Source organism: Prionailurus bengalensis, chromosome B4 (genome assembly GCF_016509475.1).
Source record: "Prionailurus bengalensis isolate Pbe53 chromosome B4, Fcat_Pben_1.1_paternal_pri, whole genome shotgun sequence".
In the NCBI taxonomy this organism is placed as follows: domain Eukaryota; kingdom Metazoa; phylum Chordata; class Mammalia; order Carnivora; family Felidae; genus Prionailurus; species Prionailurus bengalensis.
The window spans coordinates 61,349,025-61,375,443 of record NC_057358.1 but is presented as its reverse complement, the minus strand read 5'-3'; the positions used below and the strand labels follow the sequence as shown (position 1 = coordinate 61,375,443).

At 33.3% G+C, this 26,419-nt stretch overlaps 1 protein-coding gene across 21 annotated transcripts in view; it reads right to left on the bottom strand.

The window, feature by feature from the left end:
* CCDC91 (coiled-coil domain containing 91) overlaps positions 1-26,419 on the bottom strand; it is a 353,607-nt gene that overhangs the window by 147,424 nt on the left and 179,764 nt on the right. For all 21 annotated transcript variants that reach the window (XM_043562023.1, XM_043562025.1, XM_043562041.1 and 18 more), the window contains one exon: positions 22,003-22,080. In XM_043562023.1, the coding sequence (XP_043417958.1) occupies positions 22,003-22,080 (78 nt within the window). The remainder of the gene's footprint in view (positions 1-22,002; positions 22,081-26,419) is intronic.

Here is a 26,419-nt window from a genome sequence, read left to right as displayed (position 1 = left end):
TAGAAGACCAGAACTATGGAGAACCATCAAAAGGCATTTTAATTCTATTCTAATTGCAATGAGAAGAGAAACCCTTAAAGGATTTAAACAAGGAAGCATCTATAAACCATTTTTTAAAATATATTTGAACAAAGCAAAGCAAAGTAGCAAAAGCACTCAAATGCTATTAAAACTTTCTCCACCAATGGACAATTTGTGAAAGAATAAAAATCCATAGCACTGATCTTTGTGGGCAACTCAGATACAATAATATTAGGAACTTATAATTAATGTACCATGCCTAAAACATTTTTTATTTAGTATAAATAAGAGTCATGCAATTTTCCTCTCTGGTAATGAGGAGTTAATCCTAATAAGAACAAGCTGAGTGTTTTTCATACTCTCACAAAAAAGTGCCATAGATATTTTACAAGTATATCTGGCAAGTAATACGTGAACTTCATCTGGACACTCTATTAGCATGCAGTTCATTTACAATACTTAACTTTCTCCATTTTATAAATAGATTGGCAACAAAGACTATAAAAATTAAGACAAGAGTGTCCAAATGATGGCAGCTGACTAAATTTGGCTCCAAATGTTGAGCCTGGTTTCCAACTTGTCTTAGTGTTCAATGACTCTTGACTAATCAAAAATATCTCTTGCCTATTTGGGGGCCTAAGACATCAATCTATAGCTTTCATGACCTGTAGTGTGGAGGTTTGATGTAACACAAATCAAACATTTTATATATATATATATATATATATATATATATATATATATATATATATATATAAAAGGCCTCTGGTGAGTGAGCTAGTAATCCAGTTGAGATATATACATATGGATGTGTTAGAAGAGAACATCAGGCTATCTCTGAAAACAATATTTAGATATTTTAAAAAATTTTGTTGGGATAATGTGATTAATTAATCACAAATAATGTGATTAAAACCTATTATTGAGAGGTGATTTAAAAGTGCAACGGAAGGAGGATTAGGAAGTATAACTCTCTATAGAAAAGACTTCGGTATGGACTTAAGGCTTTCATTTACTCAAAACTGGCTGCAAATTCAGGCTTAAGTTCATGATCTCCTGCTACCCTGGCTGGCAGAAGTTAGGTCCTGTAAATTCAACATTCTCTTGGGGAGAATGAAGGTGCATCTTTTCTTGAAAGTATGTCTGAGGAGTGATAGTGATGAATTTGGTCATAGTTCTTTTTAAAAACAGGACAAACACTACTACCTAAAATTATGGGAAAAAATGGATTAAAAAAACAAAAGATTTCTCTTTCCCTTTTCCTTCATTTAAAAAAGGAAAATTAACAAGGTCATGTTGAGGATACAAAAAACGTATCCTGCTACAGATTTCAAGTATTTGGAATTGCAGTGATCCTCAGGTTTTTCTATGTATTTGAATTGCATACAATAGTACTATATAATTCAAAAAGAAAAATGTTAAATTATGGGTGTAGATCTAAACATGGAAATTCAATATAGTCTAGCCATGTTATAAAGTGCTTTGGACGCTGTGAAAGCCAAAGAAAATCTTCAGGACAGAGGGAATCATTCCTGTTGGCCTTGTTGTTAAGGGATTCTAGTAACATAAGAGTTGTTACCTCAAACACCACAAAAGTCTCCCAGTGAAAATTTCTTTTGTGCCATGGACAACACATTAAAATTAAGAAGTTTCTAAAATTAAGTACAGCACAGAGCCTCTGCATGTCTGCCTCCAGATACTTTAAACTTCTGAAAAGCTGCCATATGGATATGCCTCACCCTCAGATGCCACAATATTGTTCCTTGTGACTTGAGTAAGAGCTACAGTTGAAGGAAGGAAGGAAGGAAGGAAGGAAGGAAGGAAGGAAGGAAGGAAGGAAGAGAAAGAAAGAAAAGAAAGAGACGGAGGGAGGGAGGATGGGAGGGAGGGAGGGAGGGAGGGAGGGAAGGAAAAAAAAAGAATTGTGACTAAAACAACAGAGCACCTGGTTGCAGCAAAAACTATGCGTCTCATTTTCTGACATATCAGGGACCATGGGAAAAAAGAAACTTATCTCAATGTCAGAAATATTTGGCTTAAATACACATGCATTAATGTTCCAAGGAGGCAGTATAACTGGTTTAATAGAGCCCTGCATCACACTTTGAATGACCTGGCTTTTATATAAAATTTCCTCTGCTTATGTGTTTGATAAAAGTACTATGCTTCTCTACGTAAGATTTTTTTACCTTTAATAAAGGGGAGAATAATAGAGTTTCCTCTCTGCCGATGACAAAGGAGTTCTGTGAAATTATGAATGCTAATTTAATTCTTTATGTTGATACTTCGATATAGGATTATTCTAACCATTTGCTGGTATCTGAGAACTAAATTCCTTACTTTTCATGATAACTGATGCTAGGTAAATACAAGTGAGGATCAACATTTTTTTTTCATTTACTAGATTTAAGATCATTAAAGTGAAGCATTTTCCTCCAAATTAATCGAGATTCATCATTCATTAAATATAGACCTCAAAGATTAGAAAAGAATGTTTTCCCACTGTAAAGCCATCAACATGGAGAGAGATTAGAGTTTTCATTAAAACCAATTTTATTAGAGGACTTATTAACAAAGATTAAATTTTCCTTTATGTTTTTTTTTCCATCATAAAGAGAATAATGTTGATGACAAGGTAAAATACTTTCACTGGGTTCTTTTTCTACAGAAGTGAAAATATTTGAGGTGATATGTAAAAGATTTAAAATCAACCAGACTGGGCACCAAACAATCAGAAATCCATCCCCGGTAATGGAGCACATACCAAACCTCCTGCAATGCCAAGCTCCAGCTTGATTGTATGCGGTAAGAGAGAAGCCCCAGAGGAAGGAACAAAATCATTAAAGTGGTTCAGAAGAATTATTAATATACTAACTGGTATGGAAGTATTTCACCATTAGAAAATGGCACAAAGTGGTGCTTGCTAGATGAACATTGGCCTACATTAGGTTGTTACCATGGATTAATTACTAAAAACATTTGGTTACATGAATATATTGCTAAAGCAAGAAAAGAGAATAATCCTTGAACTTGATGCTTCCATATCTTTCAAATTTTATACTGCATATGCGTACATATGTTACCTTGTCAAAAAAAATAACTTTGAAAATAACAGGGTAAATCCTATGGTCTGATAATTTATCCTTGGTATAAAATCTATATTCTCATATATAAAGTATCCCCAAAGCTGATGATTAACAAGAACTTAAATATAAAATCAAAACCAGCCTTCTGATACTGGGTAGCACACTAATTACAAACGTCACAGACATCTTAAGATGCTACTGTCCCAAATGTCACTGGCTATTACATCTCTGCTTTCCTTCCTCAGAGTCTCTGTCTTATCATTCAAAGAATATAGGTAATCAGTCCTCTCTTGTATCCTTTCAAACAGGCAAAAGATTTAAAAAATTAAAAATAGCTTGTTGTGAGAGATCCTCATTTGGATTTAAAAAATTGAATAAGAAAAACTTTCATCAGTTTATCTTTTCTGCCTCTAAGAACTATGATATGCAGTCTTTCACTAACTGGAATATTGGTGACCAAAAAAGAAAAGAAAAGAAAAGAAAAAGAATAGAAATTAATAAAAGTAAATCTGTAACACACACATCAATTTTTCCCCTAACACTTTTTAGGCACTAACACTGAAAATGCCTGAATCCAGATAGACCTTGCTGACAATTCAGGTCATTGGAAAAAGGAGAGAATGAGAACTACATAACTGATATATTACACTGACTAGAATAGTTACAGAAATTATATTCTGTAAAGAATATAATCACTCTTCCAGCATTATTACTAGATGTAGAAACCGATTTAATAAGCTTAGATAAAAGGAAAATTTGGAAAAAAACTTTCAGTCCCATGAGAATAGGTTAAACTTCATTCAGGTCAATATGGAGAGACAGTATTATTATGAATGGAAGATACTTATGATAGAGTAGCTTGATAATATTTTTGATATGTTTTATTATTATGATAATAATAATATATTTTTATGATAATAGGCAAAAATCTTATAATGAATCAACAACATCTGGGTGTGCAGGACTCATATTGATAAAATTTTCAAATGTGATCAACATTAGTTACATACATTAACCTGATGTGATATAAAAATTGAACCCACAGCATTCAAAATGCATTTTAGAAGGTAAGCCGATAATAACCAATGGGGAAAAGGCAGGTCTTACATGTCTTAAGAAACAACTAACTACATAAATCCCACAAATTTACATTTTTTTAATCTTTGGAGATATTTTTCAATATCTGCTTTGTAGCAGAAATTTGAAATTTATATCCTCAATACAGTATGAAGCATTCAAACCTTTATTCCTTTGACTCTCAGGCTGATATACCACTCATAATATAAAAAAGCAAGCTTTAAATCTATATTAGAACAAGTTCTCTTGCAAGATTTCCAACGCCTTTTGGTTTTGGCATGGCTGGAAAAACCACAAGAATAGCCTTGCATGCAAAATTCTGGCTTAGCCCAAGAAACTCAGAGGCACACAGAGCTATTCTCAACTACCAAACTTTCTCAATCCTCTGCTGAGGTTAAGTTTGGTGGGAGGGATAAGAATGGACAAGCCAAGTCGTTAGTTCCAAACCAATCACTAGTATCTAGCATGCTGTTAGGCCAAAGTCTATTGGCAACAGCAAACATCCGTATTTGTCCAGGAAAAATCTGATCACACGATAAAAGCTGGAATTTATGAGAATCCTTGTTCAATCAAATAACTGAAACTATAAATTTATTTCATACCTTTGGGTTAACAAAATAATGGAATTTAAAAAAAGATATAGGACAGGTCTCACACATCCTAAATATTTATTTCTCCCCTCTCTGCACAAAAAGCTAGCAATCTTTAATCAAGGGAAAATATCAAAAGAAGAGAAAACAAAGTTGTTTCCCCCTCCTTGGAGCAGAACTTTATACAATACAAGTAATTCTACACCCTGGGAAAAACTAGTCTCCTAAATGTAATGTGCTCTCCCTTATAAAACAGTACAAACAACTTAAGAGTTCAAATAAAACACTAGCAAGTAGATGCTTTGAAAAATGGAATACAGCAGGCATGTGATACTTCAACCTGGCATTTAACATATGGTACACTGCTAAAACTCAAAGCAATCCCTACCAAAAGGTATTTCAGACATACTTAACCTTTACAGAAAATGGAAAAGACTGACACTTTCAATAAAACCAAGGTTGGTTAACATGGGAAATGAATATATCAAGAATTTTAATCAAGATAATTTCAGAAAAACTTAAGTTTATGTAGAAATGTTGCATCATCTGCTATGAATAGCAGAAAATTCATGTGCCTAATATATAAAAATTCTGGCATATCTGATTCAATACTCATATTTGAATGTAACAAGAAGAAAAAAAAATACATGAGAAATTCTCTTCATGAGATGTTCTAAGACTAGAAAGAATCTACTCATTCTTATTTTCTCATTAAAGTGGTCAAAATGGTATTTACAAGCACTATTAATGTGTCAAGCACTCTTTGGGTTTTAGCATCTGGTTTGTAATACACAGAATTAAAGATCAATACATCAGTCACGCTTCCGAAATAGAGACTAAAAGAAGAATGGGGGTGTGTGTGTGTGTAAATATCTAGTTTAATAGAAATATCTTGAGATGTGTAGATATCTATAAGGATATCTGTAAGGATAAGTTTTGTATATATACTTTGGCTGAAACATGTGTACACAAAACACCAGCATGAGAAAAGAAAGCTTCAGATTTTGAGAAGACTGTATACAAAACTCTTTAAGAAGAATGCAATGACCAGGAACTACGTATCACCAAAAAATGGACACAGAAAATGTTTAGATTAGGCACAAGAGGGCCAAGAAACATAGAGTACATCTTAAATCAGTATAGTTATAATTTATTTGGTGTGTGCATATAAATCCTAAACCAAACTACATTTTCTTCTTTGTCTTTTTCAGGCTATTCCTTTTTTTTTTTTTTTTAAGTTTGGTTATTTATTTTGAGAGGGTGGGGGAAGAGGCAGAGAGAAAGGGAGAGAGAGAATCCTAAACAGGCTCCATGCTGTAAGTGAAGAGCCCAATGCAGGGCTCGATCTCACGAACCATGAGATCAGGACCTGAGCTGAAACCAAGAGTTGGATGCGTGACCAACTGAGCCACCTAAATGCCCCCTTTTTAGGCTATTATTTTTTTTAAGTTTATTTATTTATTTTGAGTGGGCTTGAACTCATGAACTGTGAGATCATGACCTGAGCCAAAGTCAAGAGCCAGACGCTCAACCAACTGAGCCATCCAGGTGCCCCTCAGGCTATTCTATACACCATTTTTTGCTAATCTGTTAACTAGGTCAAAATTCAATAAGTTTCAATGCTTCTCATATCTGCTATGGTTTGAAAAATATCCAAATTCCTTACATTTAAACAATAAAAACAACAGAGTATAATTTAATTTAAAAAATACACAAATTGTGACAGAACCAAGAAAATAACTTGTAAATGTAAATTCAGGATGAAATAAAAAACTCTGTATAGAAAAATTTCACAAGGAAAAACTCCTTTTCTAACTGTTCTACCTTAAAACAAACACCACAAACACACACACACACACACACACACACACACAAGGAAGGGGGGAGGAGCCTGTTGTCATTGTCTCTATACAGTAGTAAAACAAAACTGTTAACCAAGAAATATGTTCATATCTTATTTGTGTCAAATTGGAAGTTTTAATGAATAAGACTCAAAGTAAGATAAAATAAAAGCAATATGCTGAATTTAATTTCTTGAGCACTTTCCACTCACTGTAACAGCCATGTTAGCAATAGTTCCAGCTTTGAACTTTAACACACTGAGTCAACTACTACTTCCTTTGGAAAATTCTTCCCAAAAGTTATTTAGGATAAAAAGAAAAGTCATTTTAAGAATGTGTCAGCATCTAAAATAGCTTTAGCTCAAGTGCTTATATCCAGTGCATTAACTGAATAGATATATATTGAGATACTTCTAAAAAGATAAAAAAGAAACAAACACATCTGTGTAAGAGGTGGAGAAAGTGAGATAATTTCTCTTTTAAAAAATAAGACATCATGGGGCGCCTGGGTGGCTCAGTGGGTTGAGCTCAGCTCAGCTTCAGCTCAGGTCATGATCTCACGGTCCGTGAGTTCGAGCCCTGCGTCGGGCTCTGTGCTGATGGCTCAGAGCCTGGAGCCTGTTTCAGATTCTGTGTCTCCTTCTCTCTCTGACCCACCCCCATTCATGCTCTGTCTCTCTCTGTCTCAAAAAAAAATAAATAAGCATTAAAAAAATTAAAAAAAATAAGACATCTTATTCCTTAAGTTACAGAATTAAATCTATTTTAGCAAATATACCTGTATTTTTTCCATATATTACTTTCTTTGGTAGTCCCTCTACCTTTGGACTACCTTTGGAAGTCCCTCTTCCTTACTATGATCACTAATCCCACATTGGCAAAACCAAGACATAAGTTTAAAAAAATTAATGTAGAATAAATCCGAGTTTTTTGGTTATAGCTAAAACTTTTGCTACCTTTTCAATTTTCAAAATCAAAGAGCAGTCCATCCTAAAGTCACTTAAACTCTGTTAGAGTATCTCTCATCTTTATTCTACAGAAGAATTTCCCAGTGATTTCAATGGGAAACACACACATATACCCAACCTTGGCAGGTTCAATATTAGATGACAAAAATGGGGAAAACACGGAAACAGGTTGAAATAGAATAGTTTGACAGGCAAATAAATGTGAAGGGATAAGACAATGAATAACTTGCCCCTGAGAGGGTAGCAGAATGACTTTTAGAACTTTAAGAAAATATAGATACTAGGATCCTATCAACATCAAATTAGAATTTCCAGAGAGGAAATCTGCCTTGGCATATGCATTTCAAAAAAGCATCACAAGTAATTTATTATGTGCCGAAAAAAGGTGAGAACCAATGGATTAAGAAATCCTGACAGTGACAACTGTTAAGGACAACTTAAACAAAAAGTGCTCACAATAATACAGCTGCTTGTTATCTTCAAAAAAAAATAAGATAGTCTACATCTTGGATAGTAATCCTTGATAGAGAAAACTACAGACATGAAAGAACTGTGAAGTCTGAGCCAGTGTGTATCATGAAGAATGACAATTTCAAGACAAAAGCACAATTAAACAAGTAAAGGAAAATTCTTATGTAAACAATCTTTGATGTGGCATGCTCCTATGGAAAGCCTTCCAAGATCTACATTTACTTTACTGCTGTTAACTATCAGAATAAAAGATTTTAAAAATCATGACATAAAAGAAAAAGTAAAGAAAATTAAGTAAACATTATGGGGAAAGTTGGCATATATAGCACATTAGCTTAATTTTAGCTTTGTTTTCTGCTGTACTTTAACGGAATTTCACATGTCCCTTTCATCAATCTGGAGCAAGTTATTTATTTTCTAAATGAACAGAAGAACGCTGGCTTTTTAACAGGAGCCCAGGAATATGAAGGGCTGGTCCACAATCTCTTTCCCTTAAAGTGGATATTTCTAAAAAGAAAATTGAAAGAAGAATTCACATTGTGTCATTTTGAAAAGTAAACTAATTAATAATCAGCTGTAAGATAATGATAATGCATTGAAATTGCTATGCTAAAAAGCTGGGAAAACAATGATATATGTAATAACTAATATTTATTAACAGCATTATTATCAGCCAAGCAATATACACTGTCTTACTGGATCATCCCAATACTCCTATGAATAGGTTCTATGGTTTATTCCCTCATTTATATTTATGAGGAAACTAGAATTCATATGTAAGGAACTTCCCAAGGTCACATTGTTATGAAGTACCAGAGCTGGGGCTTTGATCAAGTTTGTCTGATCAGTTATCTCTACCAACAGAAGTACGTGGCTGTCTTAAAGTAGAAATTTTTGTAGAAATGCAATCCTCTTTGGGGAATTCATAGACTAAAAACATATAAATTATTACATATCATTATTAAAGTTAGAAAAAGATAAGAATATGAGTGAGCAATACACAACAGTACAAAATAGGTTTGGATCTCAAAGTTGTTTATATAATTGTAGATATTCTTCACCCAGTTCCTGTAATGGATGGTTTGAAGTTGTATGAATAAGGATTTACTAAAAGAACTGAATTCCAATTTGATACGGTCAGCTAATCCATTGAATACACGTATATACCTTGCTTTATTGTGTTTCATCTTATTTCACTTCAGATACTGCATTTTTATAAATTGAAGGTTTGTGGCAACCCTGCATCAAGCAAGTATACCAGCGCCATTTTCCCAACAGCATTTACTCACTTCATGTCTTTCTCTCATATTTTGGTAATTCTCATATTTCAAACTTTTTCATTATTATTATATTTAAACTGCTGCAGTCTCATGATAAAACTTTAACAGATAAGGAGTGACTCCTTATGGATGAGCACAGAAAAGTGGTTTCTTGAGATGGAATCTACTCTTGGTGGAATGCTGTCAAAATTGTTGAAATGACAAGAAAGGATTTAGAATATTAGGTCAACTTAGCTGATTAAGCAGTGGCAGGGCTTGAGAGGACTACCTTCAATTTTGAAACAAGTTCCATTATGGGTAAAATGCTATCAAACACCATCGCATGTTACAGAGAAACCATTCATAAAAGGAAGAGTCAGTTGATGTGGCAAACTTCACTGCTGTCTTATTTTAAGAAATTGCCACAGCCTTCCAACTTTCAGCAACCACCACCCTGATCAGTCAGCAGCCATGAATATCAAGGTAAGACCTTCCACCAGCAAAAGGAAATTATGGCTAGGTGCGCCTGGGTGGCTCAGTCTGTTAAGCACCCTACTCTTGGTTTCGGCTTAGGTTGTGATCTCACAGCTTCGTGAGTTCAGGCCTCATGTCAGGTTCTGTGCTGACAGTGGGAGACTGCTTAGGATTCTCCTGTCTCCCTCCCTCTCTCTGCCCCTCCTCCACTTGCGCTGTCTCTGTCTCTCTCAAAATAAATACGTAAACTTAAAAAAAAGAAAAGAAAAGAAATTACAGCTAGCTGAAATCTCAAATGATGGTAAGCATTTTTTAGAAATAAAGTATTTTTTAATTGAGGTATGTATATTTTCTGGACATAACGCTGCTGCACACATGACAGACTATAGCATGGTGTACACATAACTTTTATATGCAATAGGAAAATGAAAAATTCATTTGAATCATTTTATTACAATATTCACTTTATTGTGCTGGTCTAGAATCAAATCCACAGTACCTCCAAGGTATGTCTACACGAGGCTAATTAAAGGCAAAACGGAATTTTCAATTCGTTGTGAAAAGTTTAAATTATAACGTAGCTTATTTCTGTTTTAAAATCACAAACTGTTGGTCACATCATTTGGGAGCTTTAAAAAGTGCTATTTCATTTGAATGGTCTTAGGCACACAAAGTCTGCTAACCAAATGAATTTGAAATTAAGGGTTTTTTTTTCTTTTATTTGATTACCAATGTAAAAGTACAACTCATATTTAAATTATTAAGCTTTAAATTAATATTTGAATCCATGGTAATTTGCTGAAACAAAACCCAGAAACATTCTAAAATCCCTAAGAGGCACAGTATTAGAATTTAATCACATAAAAAAAGTATCACATTTTAGAAAAGCATTAGAACAAGAAATCAGCAATGATCCAAGGGTCGAGGTACTCATATATGACAAGACGATGTAAACAAATCTTTAACTCTTATTAATACAGTGAGAAATACAAAAAAATGCCATGACGCCCAACTATTCACTGATCCCAAGATAATAATTTTTAAATGAAGAACATATGTAATAACTAACCACTATTTTAATATGGATGAAAAGATATAAGAGGGGGTGGGGTGGGACTTCTGGAATTATGATATTAGGAGTTCAGAGAAACCTCTACCCCAGATAGGTATCTTTTAAGCAAAAACAATCATTCAAAGTCTCTGGAGATTTTTCAAAGGGCTTACAATAAATTGAGCAATACTTATTCAATGAAGTTTATAGAAACCTGGTAGGAACAGAGGGGAAACTATGATACTAAACTCTAGGGACTTCGTGCATCCACCCACAGCTGAGCCCTGCAGAACTGTTTCAGCAGGCTCAGCAGCTGAGTGACAGTTCCCATCATCCCCAATCTATTAGTGTAAAAGACTATTCCTGGTAGTCTTGGCAGCTGGTGAACATTAATAGATCCTATTTTCCACAGCTCCATGCTGCAGAAGACTTATATCACATAAATAGGCAGCTGGTAAAAAATGCAATCCTCCTTTCCTCCACAGCTCTGACTGCAGGACAGCTGCTCAGTTGAGCTCACAAGTCAAATGCCAGTTCCCATCTCTCCTACATTGCTGAAGCAAGAGAACTATTACAGAGATATTTAACAGCTATAAACACTGGACTATCCCATCCTTGTGAACTCCATGTCATAGAAGATATCTACTGAGTAACAGTGGCAACCATGTAGCAGAATAGTACTTACCCTCCTTCCCTCATACACAGCTCCAGCTGTGAAAGGGCTCTGGGTGAGGAAACCAATAAAGAGCAAATTAAGTATCCTACTCTTCCAGGGCCTATGCATTGTCTATAGGTTCTATGACAGGTTACAGCGAGGCTCTGGAACACAAACCAGCTCTGCCAAAAGGAATGATCTATAACTAGTCTATAATTGGATCAGTGGACACTCTAGGGCACTGGCAGAACAATAGAGCAATCAACTAGAAATTAACAGAAACTAACAGCAAGATACGATAAAATAGAGACAAGTCAGAATCACAAAACGGAAATCAGGAAAGAAATAGTTAAAGAGACCATGGCTTTAAAACAGTCATTTCTGGTAGTCAGAATAAGTATGTCAATGTCCATTTTGCTCTGTCTAGCAAAATCAGAAGTTGCACAATTCAAAAGAAACAGACTTCACTAAATGATCAAACAAAAACACAAAGTTTCCTGAGGATTGAAAACACAAAATTGCTACTACAGTTCATATACAATGTCTAGTTTTCAGTAAAAAATTACTAGACATGGAAACAAGTATGAAACTGCATCACATATACAGGAAAAACAGGAGTCAGTAAAAACTAGCTTTAATGTGGCCCAGATATTAGACTGGACCAGAAAATGACTTCAAAGCACCAATTATAAAAATGTTTAAAGAACTAAAGGATACCATGCTTAAACAATTAAATAACATCTCATAAAATACACAGTATCAACAAAGAGGGAAATTATACAAGAGAAACAAAAGGAAATTCTGGAGTAGAAAAGTGAAACAAAAATGAAAAACTTCACAGAGGTTTTAAACAGTAGGTTTGAACTGAGAGAAGACATAATCAGTAAATCTGAAGAAATATCAATAAAGACCATGGAATCTAAACTACAGCACTTAAATAATACAGAAAAATGAATAAAGCCTCAGAAAAATGTGAGACACTATTAAGTGAATCAACACATATACAATGAAAGTAACACAAAGAAAGAAGAGAATAAAAAATAAAGAAATAATAGCTAAAAACTTCCCACAGTGATGAAATACAATATACACATATAAGAAGCTCAGTGACTTCCATGTAGGAAAAACTAAAAGAGATACATACCCAGACATATTATAGTCAAAATGTTGAAAGACAAAAACAATTCTGAGAACAGTAGAAGAATGATTCATCACATACAAGATAACCACAAAAAAATTAACAGCTTACTTCTCATCAGAAACAATGAAAGAGAGAAGGGAATGGGATGACATTTTCAAAGTGCTGAAACTAAAGAAAAAGTCTGTCTCACAAGAAATATATATCCAACAAAAGAAAACAAAAAAAAAGCTTTCAAAGATAGAAAATTATCTTTAAAGATTGAAAATGAAACTAAAGCTCTTTCAAAATAAATTCTTTGTTAGTAGACACAAGTTACAGTAAATATTAACAGAAGTACATTTAGGCTAAAACAAGTAAAATCAGAAAATGACTCAATCGACATGAAGAAACAAAACATGCCAGTAAAGTTAATCATGTGGGTAGTTTTAAAAGACAAAATAATTGAATATTTCTTCTCTGCTCTTCTCTTAATTGATTTAACAAGCAATTACATTTTGAGGTGCTGGGGTGGCTCAGTCGGTTAAGTGGCCGACTTCAGCTCAGGTCATGATCTCATGGTTTGTGAGTCTGAGCCCCAGAGTGGGCTCTCTGCTGTCAGCACAGAGCCTACTTCTGATCCTCTGTCTTCCTCTTTCTCTGCCCCTCCCCCACTTGCACATTCTCGCTCTCTCAAAAATAAACATTTCAAAAATATTTAATAAAAAAAGCAACTACATTTTTAAAAACTACATAATTGTATCTGTACAAAAGACAGTTTAGATTCAAAGATACACACTGGTTGAAAGTAAAAGGATGGGAAAAAATATACCATGCAAATAAAAACTATAACAGACCTGGAGAGAACATAAAAAGGTCAAGAAAAAAATAGACTTTAGGAGAAAAAAAAATCATACCAGAGATAAAAACAAACATCTTACAATACTAAAAGGGTCAATACTTAAGGAATATATAACAATAAAGAAGGCATATGCAGTTAACAAAATACCCCCAAAATACATGAAACCAAACCAACACAATAACAAAGAATTCAAGAATAATGGATACTTTGATACACTCACTGTCAATAAAGGATAGAAAAATTAAGCATATTACTAACAGCAGACAGAAGAGTTAAACAACACTATGAACCAACTGTATACATGTGGAGACATATACAGAACACTCCACCCAAGTAAAATAATTAAAAAGAATTTTCCAACCACAATGAAATTAAATTAGAATTTAATAACCACCAGAAATTTGGGGAATCTGTGTGTGTGTGTGTGTGTGTGTGTGTGTAAATTACACAATACTTTTCTAAGAAACAATATGTTAAAGAAGAAATCACAATAAGGATTATAACTTTTTCTACACGAACTAAAATGAAAATACAATATAACAAACTTATGGGATGAAACAAACTAGAATCAAGAGGAAATATAATTCCTAAATATAATGCCTATATAAAGAAATATAATATAAATGCCTTTTTTAAAAAAGAAAAAGATTACATAAGTCAGAAAAAAGATATTATCTCAATAATCTACTTATCCATTTTAACGAACTAGAAAAATAACAAACTAAAGCCAAAGTAAGAAGTCATGCAAAATAAAGGCTAGAGTGAAAATTAGTAAATTAGAGAATAGAAAATGGGAGAAAAATTAAAAAAAATTAATTATTTGCAAACACAAACAGAATGAAAAACCATTAGATAAACTGACCAAATGAAGAGGAAAAACTCAAATTACAAAATCAGAAATGAAAGAGGAGATATCAGTACTTACCTTACAGAAATAAAAGCATTATAAGAACACACTATAAACAACTGCATGCTAAAAATTAGACTGCTAAGATAAAAGAGGTGAATTCCTAGAAAGATAAAATTACCAAACTCAGAAGGAAAACAGAAAATCTGAAGAGATCAATAGCAAGAGAATGAATTTGTTAAAAAAAACAATAACAAAAACAAACACAAAAAACAGGGGCTCTTGGGTGGTTCAATCCATTGAACGTCTGAATCTTTATTTCGGCTCAGGTCATGATCTCACAGTTCATGGGATCGAGATCCATGTTAGCCTCTGTGCTGACAGTGTAGAGCCTGCTTGGAATTCTCTCTCTCCCTGTCTGCCCACCCCCCACAACACACACACATACACACACACACACACACACACACACACACACACACTCACCCACACAGAAAAGTCTGCTACCACCAGGTTGTGTTAGTGAATCCTACAAAATTCTTAACAAAAAAATTAATACTGATCTGTTACAAATGCTTCCAAAAAGTTTAAAAAAAAAAAAGAGAACAAATCCTAACTCATTCTGAGTAAAGTATTACATTGATAGCAAAACCTAATAGACACCAAACTACAAACCAATATCCCTTGTGAATGAAGATATGAAATATTCAACAAAATATTAATAGATTAATGCAACACATAAAAAACATATATATCCCAAGGCCAAGTGAGACTATCTCAGGAATGCAAGACTGATTTTTTTTAATATTTATTTTTTTATTTTATTTTTATTTTTTTTATTTTTTTATTTTATTTTTATTTATTTATTTTTATTTATTTATTATATTTTATTTTATAAAGACCACCTATTGAAAACTCACTTAAAACATCATATTTAATGGCTAATAACTAAATGTTGTCCCCCTAAGATCAGGAAAATGACAAGGATGTATGTGCTTGCAGCTCTTCTTCAAATGGTATTGGACATCTATCCAGGACAATTAGGCAGGAAAAAGAAACAAAAGGCACCCAGACTGGAAAAAGTGCAGGTGGCATGATCTTATATATAGAAAATCCTAAGAAATCTATTAAAAATTATTAGAACTAATGAACTTATATATCAGAACAAATACACAAAATAAATCCTATTATTATATGGTAGTAATGAAGAATCTGAACATGAAACAATTCATTTTACAATAGCATCAAAAAGAATAAAGTACACAGGAGACACTACAATGGATTGTTGGAAGGAATTAATAAGGATATAATAAAGACATTTCATCATTATGGATCATAAAACTTAATGCTATTAAAATGGCAATACTCTCCAAATTGATCTATATATTCAATGCAAATCAAATCTCACTTGGAGAGTCTACAAATAAATCCTCACAAAGATGGTTAATTAATTTTTGACAATGGTCGCAGGACAATTCAATGAGGAAAAACAGTCTTTTCAATGAATGAGGTTGGGAATAACTGGATTATCAACAACAACAACAACAACAACAACAAACGTTGTACCCTCTTTACACCATAGATAATAATTAACTCAGGATGGATTAAAGACTTAAATGCTAATTAAACCCAATAGCATGGCTAAATATTTTTTTTAATGGAAAATAACAAGTGTTGGTAAGGATGGAGAGAAATTAGAACTCTCAGTCACTGTTGGTTGGAATATAAAACACTGCAACCAGAAACATTCTGGTAGTTCCTCAAAATGTTAAACATAGATAATCATACAACCCAGTAACTCCAACCCTAAGTATATTCCCAGGAGAAATAAAATACATCCACATAGCATTATTCATTAATAGTCAACAAGTGAAAACAATCCAAATGGCCATCAACTGACGAAAGGATAAATAAAATGTGGTGTATCTATACAATGCAGTATCACCGGACAATAAAAAAGAAATGAAATACTAAGACATGTAACAATATGGATGAACTCTGAAAATATTATTCTAAGTGAAAGAAATAAATCACAAAGATCACAAGTTGTATGATTCCACTTATACAAAATGTCCAGAAAACATAATGTAGTCATAGTGACTATAGTCACTATGATATAATGTAGATTAATGGTTACCAAGGGTAGGAAAACATGTAGTTGGTCAGGGAGTGAAAAATGACCACTAACAGAAATAAGGTTTCATGTAGAGTGTCGAAAATGCTCTGAAATTACACTGTGGTGAATACCGTATAATTCTGTGAAAAACTAAAAACTACTGAATTATAAACTTTAAATTGGTGAGTTCTATAATAAATGAATTATATGTCAGTAAAGTTGTTCAAAAATAAAAAATTATAAAATGTTAAAATATCACTAGCCTACTCAAAATCAAAATATATAATTATAGTAAACTTTCCTCTGTTTTGATCACTACTGATTACATCAGGTTCTTAGAAATCAGAGTGAAAAATGGAGAAAACGTACTATAGTTTTTGAAATACAAATGTAAACTGGCTCCAAATGATTTTGATAGTTTCAAATCTTGCAATCAAACTCCAAATAATCCCAAGCCTTATCACAGAATAGACTGTAGAAGTAAATAAATTTGCATTACTTCTTAAAAAATAAATAAATAAATAACACCATTACTTGTGTTGTCTTTTTTTCCAGTTCAAATCAAGTGTAAAACCCTTACTTTTCCTTACGTCTATTATTCTCCCATGTTGATGATATAATTTTCTTAAAATTTTCCTTAACATACATTAAAGTCACACCGGACAATGTTATACATATTTTTTAATTTAACAAACATAATTTTAAAAACTTAAAAAAAGAAAGTCTATTGCATTAACCCACAGTCTTGTCCTTTCCTTTGTTTTTTACCTAATGTTCCAAAATTCCTTCCTTTATCGTTGCCTTTTGCTTGGATAATTTCCTTAGCCATTTTTTTAGAGTAGGTCTCCTCTGACAAATTCTCTTAGTTTTCCTTCAAGTGGGAACATCTTGGTTTCTTCCTTTCATTTCAGAAGTGTATTTGCACCGGATATATAATCTGGATTGACATTTTATTTCAATACTGTTCTATTTCCTTCTGGTCTCTATGGTTCCAGATGAAAAACTGCTAGAATAATACATGAATTCAGCAAAGTTGCAGGATATAAAATCAATGTCCAGAAATCAGTTGCCTTTCAGAACACCAATAATGAAGCAGCAGAAAGAGAAATCAAGGAATCAATCCCATTTACAACTGCACGAAAAACCTTAAGATGCCTAGGAATAAAGCTAACCAAAGAGGTAAAAGATCTGTAGGCTGAAAACTATAGAAAGCTTATGAAAGATATTGAAGAAAGCACAACGAAATGGAAAAACATTCCAAGCTTATGGATTGGAAGAACAAGTATTATTAAAATCTCTATACTACCCAAAACAATGTACACATTCAATGCAATCCCTACCAAAATAACACCAGTATTCTTCACAGAGCTAGAACAAGCAATCATAAAATTTGTATGGAACCAGAAAAGACCCCAAATAGCCAAAGCAATCTTGAAGAAGAAAACCAAAGCTGGAGGCATCACAATCCCAGACTTCAAGATGTATTACAAAGCTGTAATCATCAAGACAGTATGGTATTGGCACAAAAACAGACACTCAGATCAATGGAACAAAACAGAGAACCCAGAAATAGACCCACAGATGTATGGCCAATGAATCTTTGACAAAGCAGGAAATAATATCCAACAGAAAAAAGACAAGTCTTTTCAGTAAAGGGTATTGGGAAAACTGGACAGAAACATGCAGAAGAATGAACCTGGACCACTTCCTTACACCATACATAAAATAAATTTAATGTGAATGAAAGACCTAAATTTAAACAAGAAACCATCAAAAGCCTTGAGGAGAAAACTGGCAACAACCTCTTTGATCTCAGCCGCAGCAATTTTACTAGACATGTCTCCAGAGGCAAGGGAAATAAAAGCAAAAATGAACTACTGGTACCTCATCAAGATGAAAAGCTTCTGCACAAAAAAGGAAACAATCAACAAAACTAAAAGGCAACTTACTGAATGGGAGAAGATATTTGCAAATGACATAATGAATAAAGGGTTGGTATCCAAAATCTATAAATAACTAATCAAACTCAACACCCATAAAACAAATAATCAAGTAAAGAAATGGGCAGAAGACATAAATAGACACTTTTCCAAAGAAGACATCCAGATGGCTAACAGACACATGAAAAGATGCTCAACATGATTCATCATCAGGGAAATACAAATCAAAACCACAATGAGATACCATATCATACCTGTCAGAATGGCTAAAATGAACAACTCAGGAAACAACAGATACTAGTGAGGATGTGGAGAAAGGGGAATGCTTTTGCACTGCTGGTGGGAATGAAAACTGGTGCAGCCACTCTGGAAAACAGTGTGGAGGTTCCTCAAAAATTAAAAATAGATCTACCCTATGATCCAGCAATAGCACTGCTAGGAATTTACCTAAGGGATACAGGAGTGCTGATGCATAGGGGCACTTGTATCCCAATGTTTATAGCAGCACTTTCAACAATAGTCAAATTATGGAAAGAGCCTAAATGTTCGTCAACTGATGAATGGATAAAGAAGTTGTGGTTTATATACACAATGGTATACTACTTGGCAATGAGAGAGAATGAAATATGGTCTTTTGTAGCAACGTGGATGGAACTGGAGAGTGTTATGCTAAGTGAAAGAAATCAGGCAGAGAAAGACAGATACTGTATGTTTTCACTCATATGAGGATCCTGAGAAACTTAACAGAAGATCAAGGGGGAGGGGAAGGGGGAAAAAAAGTTACAGAGAGCGAAGGAGGCAAACCATAAGAGACTCTTGAATACTGAGAACAAACTGAGGGTTGATGGGGGGTGGGAGAGAGGGGAACATGGATGATGGGCATTGTGGAGGGCACCTGTTGGGGTGAGCACTGGGTGTTGGATGGAAACCAATTTGACAATAAATTACATTAAAAAAATTAAAAATAGAGCTACCCTATGACCCAGCAATTGCACTACTAGGTATTTATCTGAACGACACAAAAATGCTGTTTCAAAGGGACACATGCACCCCAATGTATATAGTAGCCAAATTATGGAAAGAGCCCAAATATCCATTGACTGATGAATGGATAAAGAAGATGTGGTTTTTATATATAATAGATATTACTCAGCAATCAAAAAGAATGAAATCTTGCCATTTGCAACAACGTGGATAGAACCAGAATGTATTATGCTAAGTGAAATAAGTAAGTCAGAGAAAGACAAATATCTCATGATTTCATCCATATGTGGAATTTAAGAAACAAAACAGATGAAAATAGGGGAAAGAAAGGAAAAATAAGATAAAAACAGAGAGGGAGGAAAACCATAAGAGACTTTTAAATACAGGGAACAAACTGGGATTTTCTCTCTCTCTCTCTCTCTCTCTCTCTCTCTCTCTCTCTCTCTGTCCCTCCCCTGCTCATGCTCTTTCTCTTTCAAAATAAATAAATAAACATAAAAAAAACCCAAGAATTCAATACATAATAAACTTGCTTTCAGAAAATGAAATATGTGGAGCTAGAATCAAAAAGGATTTAAAATATCAAACACTGAGCTGTTCATAAAAAGACAAGTGTAAACTAAACGCAATGTAAATGTTTTCAAAATATTTAATTTAGAATTCATAAATAAAAATAAGTAAAATGTAATTTCACCTAAGAATATATCACTTAATACACTAAGAAAATTATATAAATTCCAGTATTTTAATTCTTCCCACCCTTAGCCATCAGGGAAAAAAAAAGATGATAGTTCAAAATAGATCCTATAGTTTTACCCAACTCAAAGCTGGTTTATATTAGAAGGACTAAAAATTCACTATTATATATAAAAAAAAAAAAGAGTAATCACAGCTGCAAAAACTTGACTGTCTCAACAATGGCACCAGTTTCTACTTTGGGTGTGGTCACAAAAATCACCTTTCATGTCCCAAGACATAACTAACTAGACTATTTACCTTGAGTTTAAAAAAAAAAAAAAAACAAAAACAAGTGCTTTCAGTTAAAATAATTCTGGATCTACTTCTTTTTCTACTTTTATCCAAATGACTTGTTACAAGAAGCTTTTTGAAGATAAATTATTAGCTAACTAAAATGACATTGTTCCTACCAAATCCAATGATAAAGGTTAATCAATAATAAAAAATTTCTGTATTTCACATGTGGTAGAAGGATTTTAAAAAAATTGATGTAGTAATGAACAAACGAAGAGAAAACGAAATGCTTACCTATACAGGTAGAGTTAATTATGGTATACATATAATGTGGAACACTATTGTATGAAAAAATAAAGTTGATACATACTGATACTAAAATATTTCCAAGTCATGGTGAATAAACACAGAAACAAAAGAAGAGACTGAGTGGAATAACATTTTCTGTAAAACCAAATAAAAAAAATTATATAACATGATATTATATACAGTATATATACTTATGTGTATGTATATATATGCATATATGTATATATATGTACATATATACTATATATATACATATATACACATATATATGTATATATATGTACATATATACTATATATATACATATATATACACATATATATGTATATATATATATGGTATAGTATATATACTTATGAAAAAATGGAGAAAAACCTTTAGAAAGATACACATCAAACACTAACAGTGGTTACCTCTGGGGAGAATTGTTTGAATTTGATTTCAACAAGAACACATTCCTCATGACACAACATGAAATTTAGGGGGAAAAAGATTTTTTTTGATAAGTTATTACAACACCAATAAGAGAAAATTAGGTTCACAGTATTAGTTCTTGACGCAAAGTGAACTAGGAGGCAAATTTACATCCATCAGACACAACTAATGCACAAACTCTTTAAAGTTCAGGTCATCTTGAAAGTTTGCAACATACCAGTCCTCAGTTTGCTTTAAATGAATAAGCTTATGCAGACCCAGAATCAGAGAGTAATATTGTATATGTCCCTGATGCTGACATTATCATGATTTCTGTAACAATATTCACAACAATATTTTTAAAGTTCATTTATTTATTTGAGAGAGAGAGAGAGCAGGGAGGGGCAGGGAAAGGGAGAGAGAGAATCCCAAGCAGGCTTCCATGCTGTCAGTGCAGAGCCCAACACGGGGCTTGATCTCATGAACCATGAGATGATGACCTGAGCTGAGATCAAGAGTTGGATACTTAACTGACTGTTCCACCCCGGTGCCCCACGACATTTTTTTTCTTAATCCCCTTCACCCACAATATCTATCAGATTTATATCATGCCTTTTTTTTTCTAAAAGAGGTAGAACCACAGCAAAGAAAAAAATCTAATCTAGCAATTAATTCTACAGTATTTTGTTCTTGAATTTCTTCAGCTTCAGATTCTATATTCTTAAAAAATTCCACAACTTCTCAAATGCAGAGCAACATCTAGCATTACCTTTGTAATCTACTAAGTATGTTTTCAATTAACACATCAGTCAATTGAAAGGAAACGTATACCAAAATAAGACTACTGTAATTTTATAATTTGTGTATGTTTGCATATGCCTATCTGTATAAATGTTTTATGAAAGTATGCTAAAGTTTAAAAAAGAAAACAGACTCCCAAATCTCTACCTTATATTCATCCACAATAATGCTGAGAGCTTCATGACCAGCTTTCCTCATGTCTTCCAATTCTTGTTTATGCTTGTCCTGAAAAACAAAAACAAAAAAATAAACCATGATTTGTTCTTTCGTTTATAAACTAAAACCACTGACTTTTGCATTCATGAATGACTGAGTGGTTTGTGGCACATCAATGCTTTGGCTAAAAAAGAGAAAAAATAAACTTCTGTGTAAAAGTATTAGGGAGGACTGAAACAATGAAAACTTACAGCGAAACAAAAACTGAGAGAGGAAAACCATACTCAGAAATGAGAAAACATAAGGCAATGGCATTGTCTCTTGGAACATTTGGCAATTCTGGACTTGAATCAAGAGACAGGAAGGCCTGTGTTACTTCAATGAGCTTGGCTTCTACATATTTTTTATTACTTCTCCAGTAATATATGTATACCAGTAGTTTAATACATAACAAAGTTGGAGAACCACTGGATTAGGGTGATCACCTCCCCATTCTACCTTCTTAGGAAAGGAAAGGATGAACTCTCTTTGGAGAATGTTAATATCCTACAAAGACTTTCTAATTTTTCAAACACTCTGAATAGCTTTCAATACAAAAGTATCAGAGAGATGACAACAGATGAGACCAAAACACAGAAAACACAAAGACCAAAGAATAGGCCCATGTAGGATTTATATATTAGCTACCAAAGAGTTTAAAACATCTATGATTCATATGTTCAAGAAAGTAGAGGAGAAATAAAGAAAATTGATAGGATACAGATTTTCAACAGAGAACTGGAATTCATGAAATAGATATTTTACTAATAGTGCATATTTCTCAGCTGTAACTCAAAAGATGAGGTAAACAGTAAATGAAACACAGCAGAAAGGAGGATTATAGACCTAAAAGATGGGGCGGGGGAAGAAACTACAATAAAAAGAGAGGAAAAAACTATGGAAAACACAAAATACAAAACAAAACAAAAAATACAAAAAAAAAAAAAACCACCAAAAATGAAAGCATTTAAAACAACATGGGACAGCGTAAAAAGATTAAATAGACATGTCACAAAAGAGAATCTTTAAAAAAATAATCCAAATTAAGAAAAAAAGGGAAATGCAGTATGATGATAAAAATAAAATGAGAAAAATTAAAAAATGTGAATTTCCAACATCATACATGAATTAGGATATTACATTTACCTACATATACTTCTTTTAAAAAACATTAAGATACTATACAATATTTCAAAAATAAAATTTTAGATAAAATTTAAAATCTCCTAGGAAAAAGCACAACTTATCAAAATTTTTAAAAAGATGAAATAAAAAATCTGAATAGTCCTATATACCTAAGAGAAACTGATGTTTCATTAATGTAAAAAAACAAGCAAAAAACTTCTGACCAAGAATTTCTAAGCCGAGATTACTTAACAGGTGATTTTTTTTTTTTCAACGTTTATTTATTTTTGGGACAGAGAGAGACAGAGCTTGAACGGGGGAGGGGCAGAGAGAGAGGGAGACACAGAATCGGAAACAGGCTCCAGGCTCCGAGCCATCAGCCCAGAGCCTGATGCGGGGCTCGAACACCCGGACCGCAAGATCGTGACCTGGCTGAAGTCGGACGCTCAACCGACTGCGCCACCCAGGCGCCCCTTAACAGGTGATTTTAATAAACATTTAAGAAAGAAGTAACAGGGGCGCCTGGTGGCTCAGTCGGTTGAGTCCGATTTTGGCTCAGGTCATGATCTCGTGATTCATGGGTTCCAGCCCCGCATCGGACTCTGTGCTGCTAGTTCAGAGCCTGAAGCCTACTTTGGATTTTGGGTCTTCCTCTCTCTGACCCTCCCCTGCTCATGCTCTGTCTCTCTCTCTTGCAAAAATAAATAAACATTAAATAATTTTTTTAGTAAAAAAAATTAAAAAGAAAGAAGTAACAAATCTTACACAAACACGAACTCTTCCAGAGAATAGGAAATGAAGCAATACTTCCCCACATATTTTATTAGGACAGTATATCCCTTATACTAAACTCTGCAAAAATATTTAAAAGAAAATAAAATTATGAACCCTTCTTTTATGAATACAGAAATTCTAAACAAAGATTAAAATTCTAAACAAAGTATAAGCTAATTGAGTCTAGCAATATATTACTAGGATAACACATGTCAACCAAGTGGGATTTATTTTAATAATATCAGGTTGGGAGAAGTGACATACAGAATTTCAGGTTTGAATCACAAAAACCTCCCACACAGTCTTCCACACATTGCCTTTCTTCCCCTACTTGCTGCTGGATGTGAATGCCCAAGATGACAATGAAAGCCAGGTTCTGCAGATGGCACAGCCTCTGCCAGCTTGTAACCCTGAATGACTGCATCATCACCCTGATGGACTCTGAGAGAAAATTAAACTTCAGCTATATTTAGAATGAAAGATAATGCCAATACTTTTTGTCCATTTACTGCTGCCACTTGCTCATTCATCATCTCCCCTCATGTATTAGACCTTACTGATTTAACAGGTTCTCTTTCATTATTAACATCTAATCCCCCTTTCCGGTACATCCCTTTATATACCTCAGTGTGACTAAATCACTATTTCCCAAAGCTGCCTAAACGCAAAGAATCACCAGAGGCACTTGTTATAAATACAGACTTTTGTTGCTACGATTATCAATCTATGGCTCAGCAATCTTTCTGAAGTCATTTTTCCATCTCTATGAGAGTTATTTTACTAAACACTAATAATAATCCAATTACTTGGTTAAGCAAGTGATACACTATTTACACTAAAAACAAGCAAATAAATAAGAGTATCACTACCAACTCATCAGTTTGGATCTCCCATTCATGTCAGGATATCTCACAAATAATATGTGACTGTTTCATACAAGGACTTAGGGAGGACAAAAAGCATCAATCCATGTGCTAAATATTAACACAGATTTTTCTCTTTTCAAGATTAAAAAAATGTAAATAGTAATAGGTATTCTGACATCTTCTTTCCATATCATAGTGGATCATCTCAGGCAATTCTTGGGATGCTTATGTTCCACCTTCAGGCCAAGGATTTAGAAGAAGCTCATACAAAATAGGCAACTATGGTCAAACTATGGACATGAACAGCATATATTAACATATTAAACTTCGGACAAACCGAGAAGGAATTATGTTGAACTTTACCAAAACCAGCATTTTCCAAACTTAACTAATAAAATAAAAATTTACTTTTTTTCTCTCTTGACAATACCTATTACTAACTAGTCTCTTCAGTTTAAAATTCAGAAAACTGGGAACCAAAAAAGTCAAAAGCCTTAGAGTTAATTGGTCTGAGCAAAGCAAATTACCCTAGATCCACTAAGTAAAACTGAGAAGGTATTCTACTTTCACCTAATTAATTACAAATTAAAGATAAATATGAACCATTTCAATTATCAGGTTTGATAATTCAATAACTATAGTCCTGAATAATGACACAAATCATTAATTTTAAAAAGTACTGATGTGCTTAAAAAAAGCACAGAGTACAATGTACTGAGCAATTCATATAAAAGGTATTTTCTTGAGAGACATAAGTAACCAAAATGTTCTATGACATTACATTTTAAATCACAGTGAACATTTTATCCATGGCTGTATCTTCTAGAGAGAAGGAATTATCTGGATTATGCTGACAATTCTCATTACTGACATAATGGGTTTCGATAATCATTTTACATATCAGAACTAAAATTTTGACTATTATATTCAATATGTACTTCATAATTTTTAAATTATATGGAGATATTCAGTAATATTCATCATAAATCAAAGTAGAAAATGTAGATTCTCCCAAGTACTATGAATATACAGTTACTGATGACCTAAAATTTTCCCAGATGCCATTGTTTCATACCAAATTTTCTCAGTAAGCATCATATTTAATTTATACAATTACTAAGTGCCAGACTGCTGACTTTGGGAATAAAAAGATGATGAAAAATATAATAGTTATCTTCAGTCTGATAACATAAAAGATTGAGTAACAGTGTTAGATTAATCCAAAGCCAGATAAAGACAATACAAGAAAAGTACAAAACAATGTGCCTTATAAATATAGATGTAAAACTCTTCAATAAAATAGCAGCAAACAGAATCCAACAGCATTTTAAAAGGATTATGCACGAAGGACCATGTGGAATTTATCTCATGAATGCCAAGGTGGTTCAACATACAAAATGCAATCCATTTAATATACCATATTAAAAAAAGGAAAAAAAAAACACATGACCATCTCAGTATGCAAAAAAACAGTCACAAGATCAAACATGTTTTCTTGATAAAATAGTGAACAAACTAAAAATAGGAAGCAACATCCTCAACCTATCTGATAAGAGGCATCTGCATCATACTATTGGCAAGAGACTAAAAGCCTTTCCCTTAAC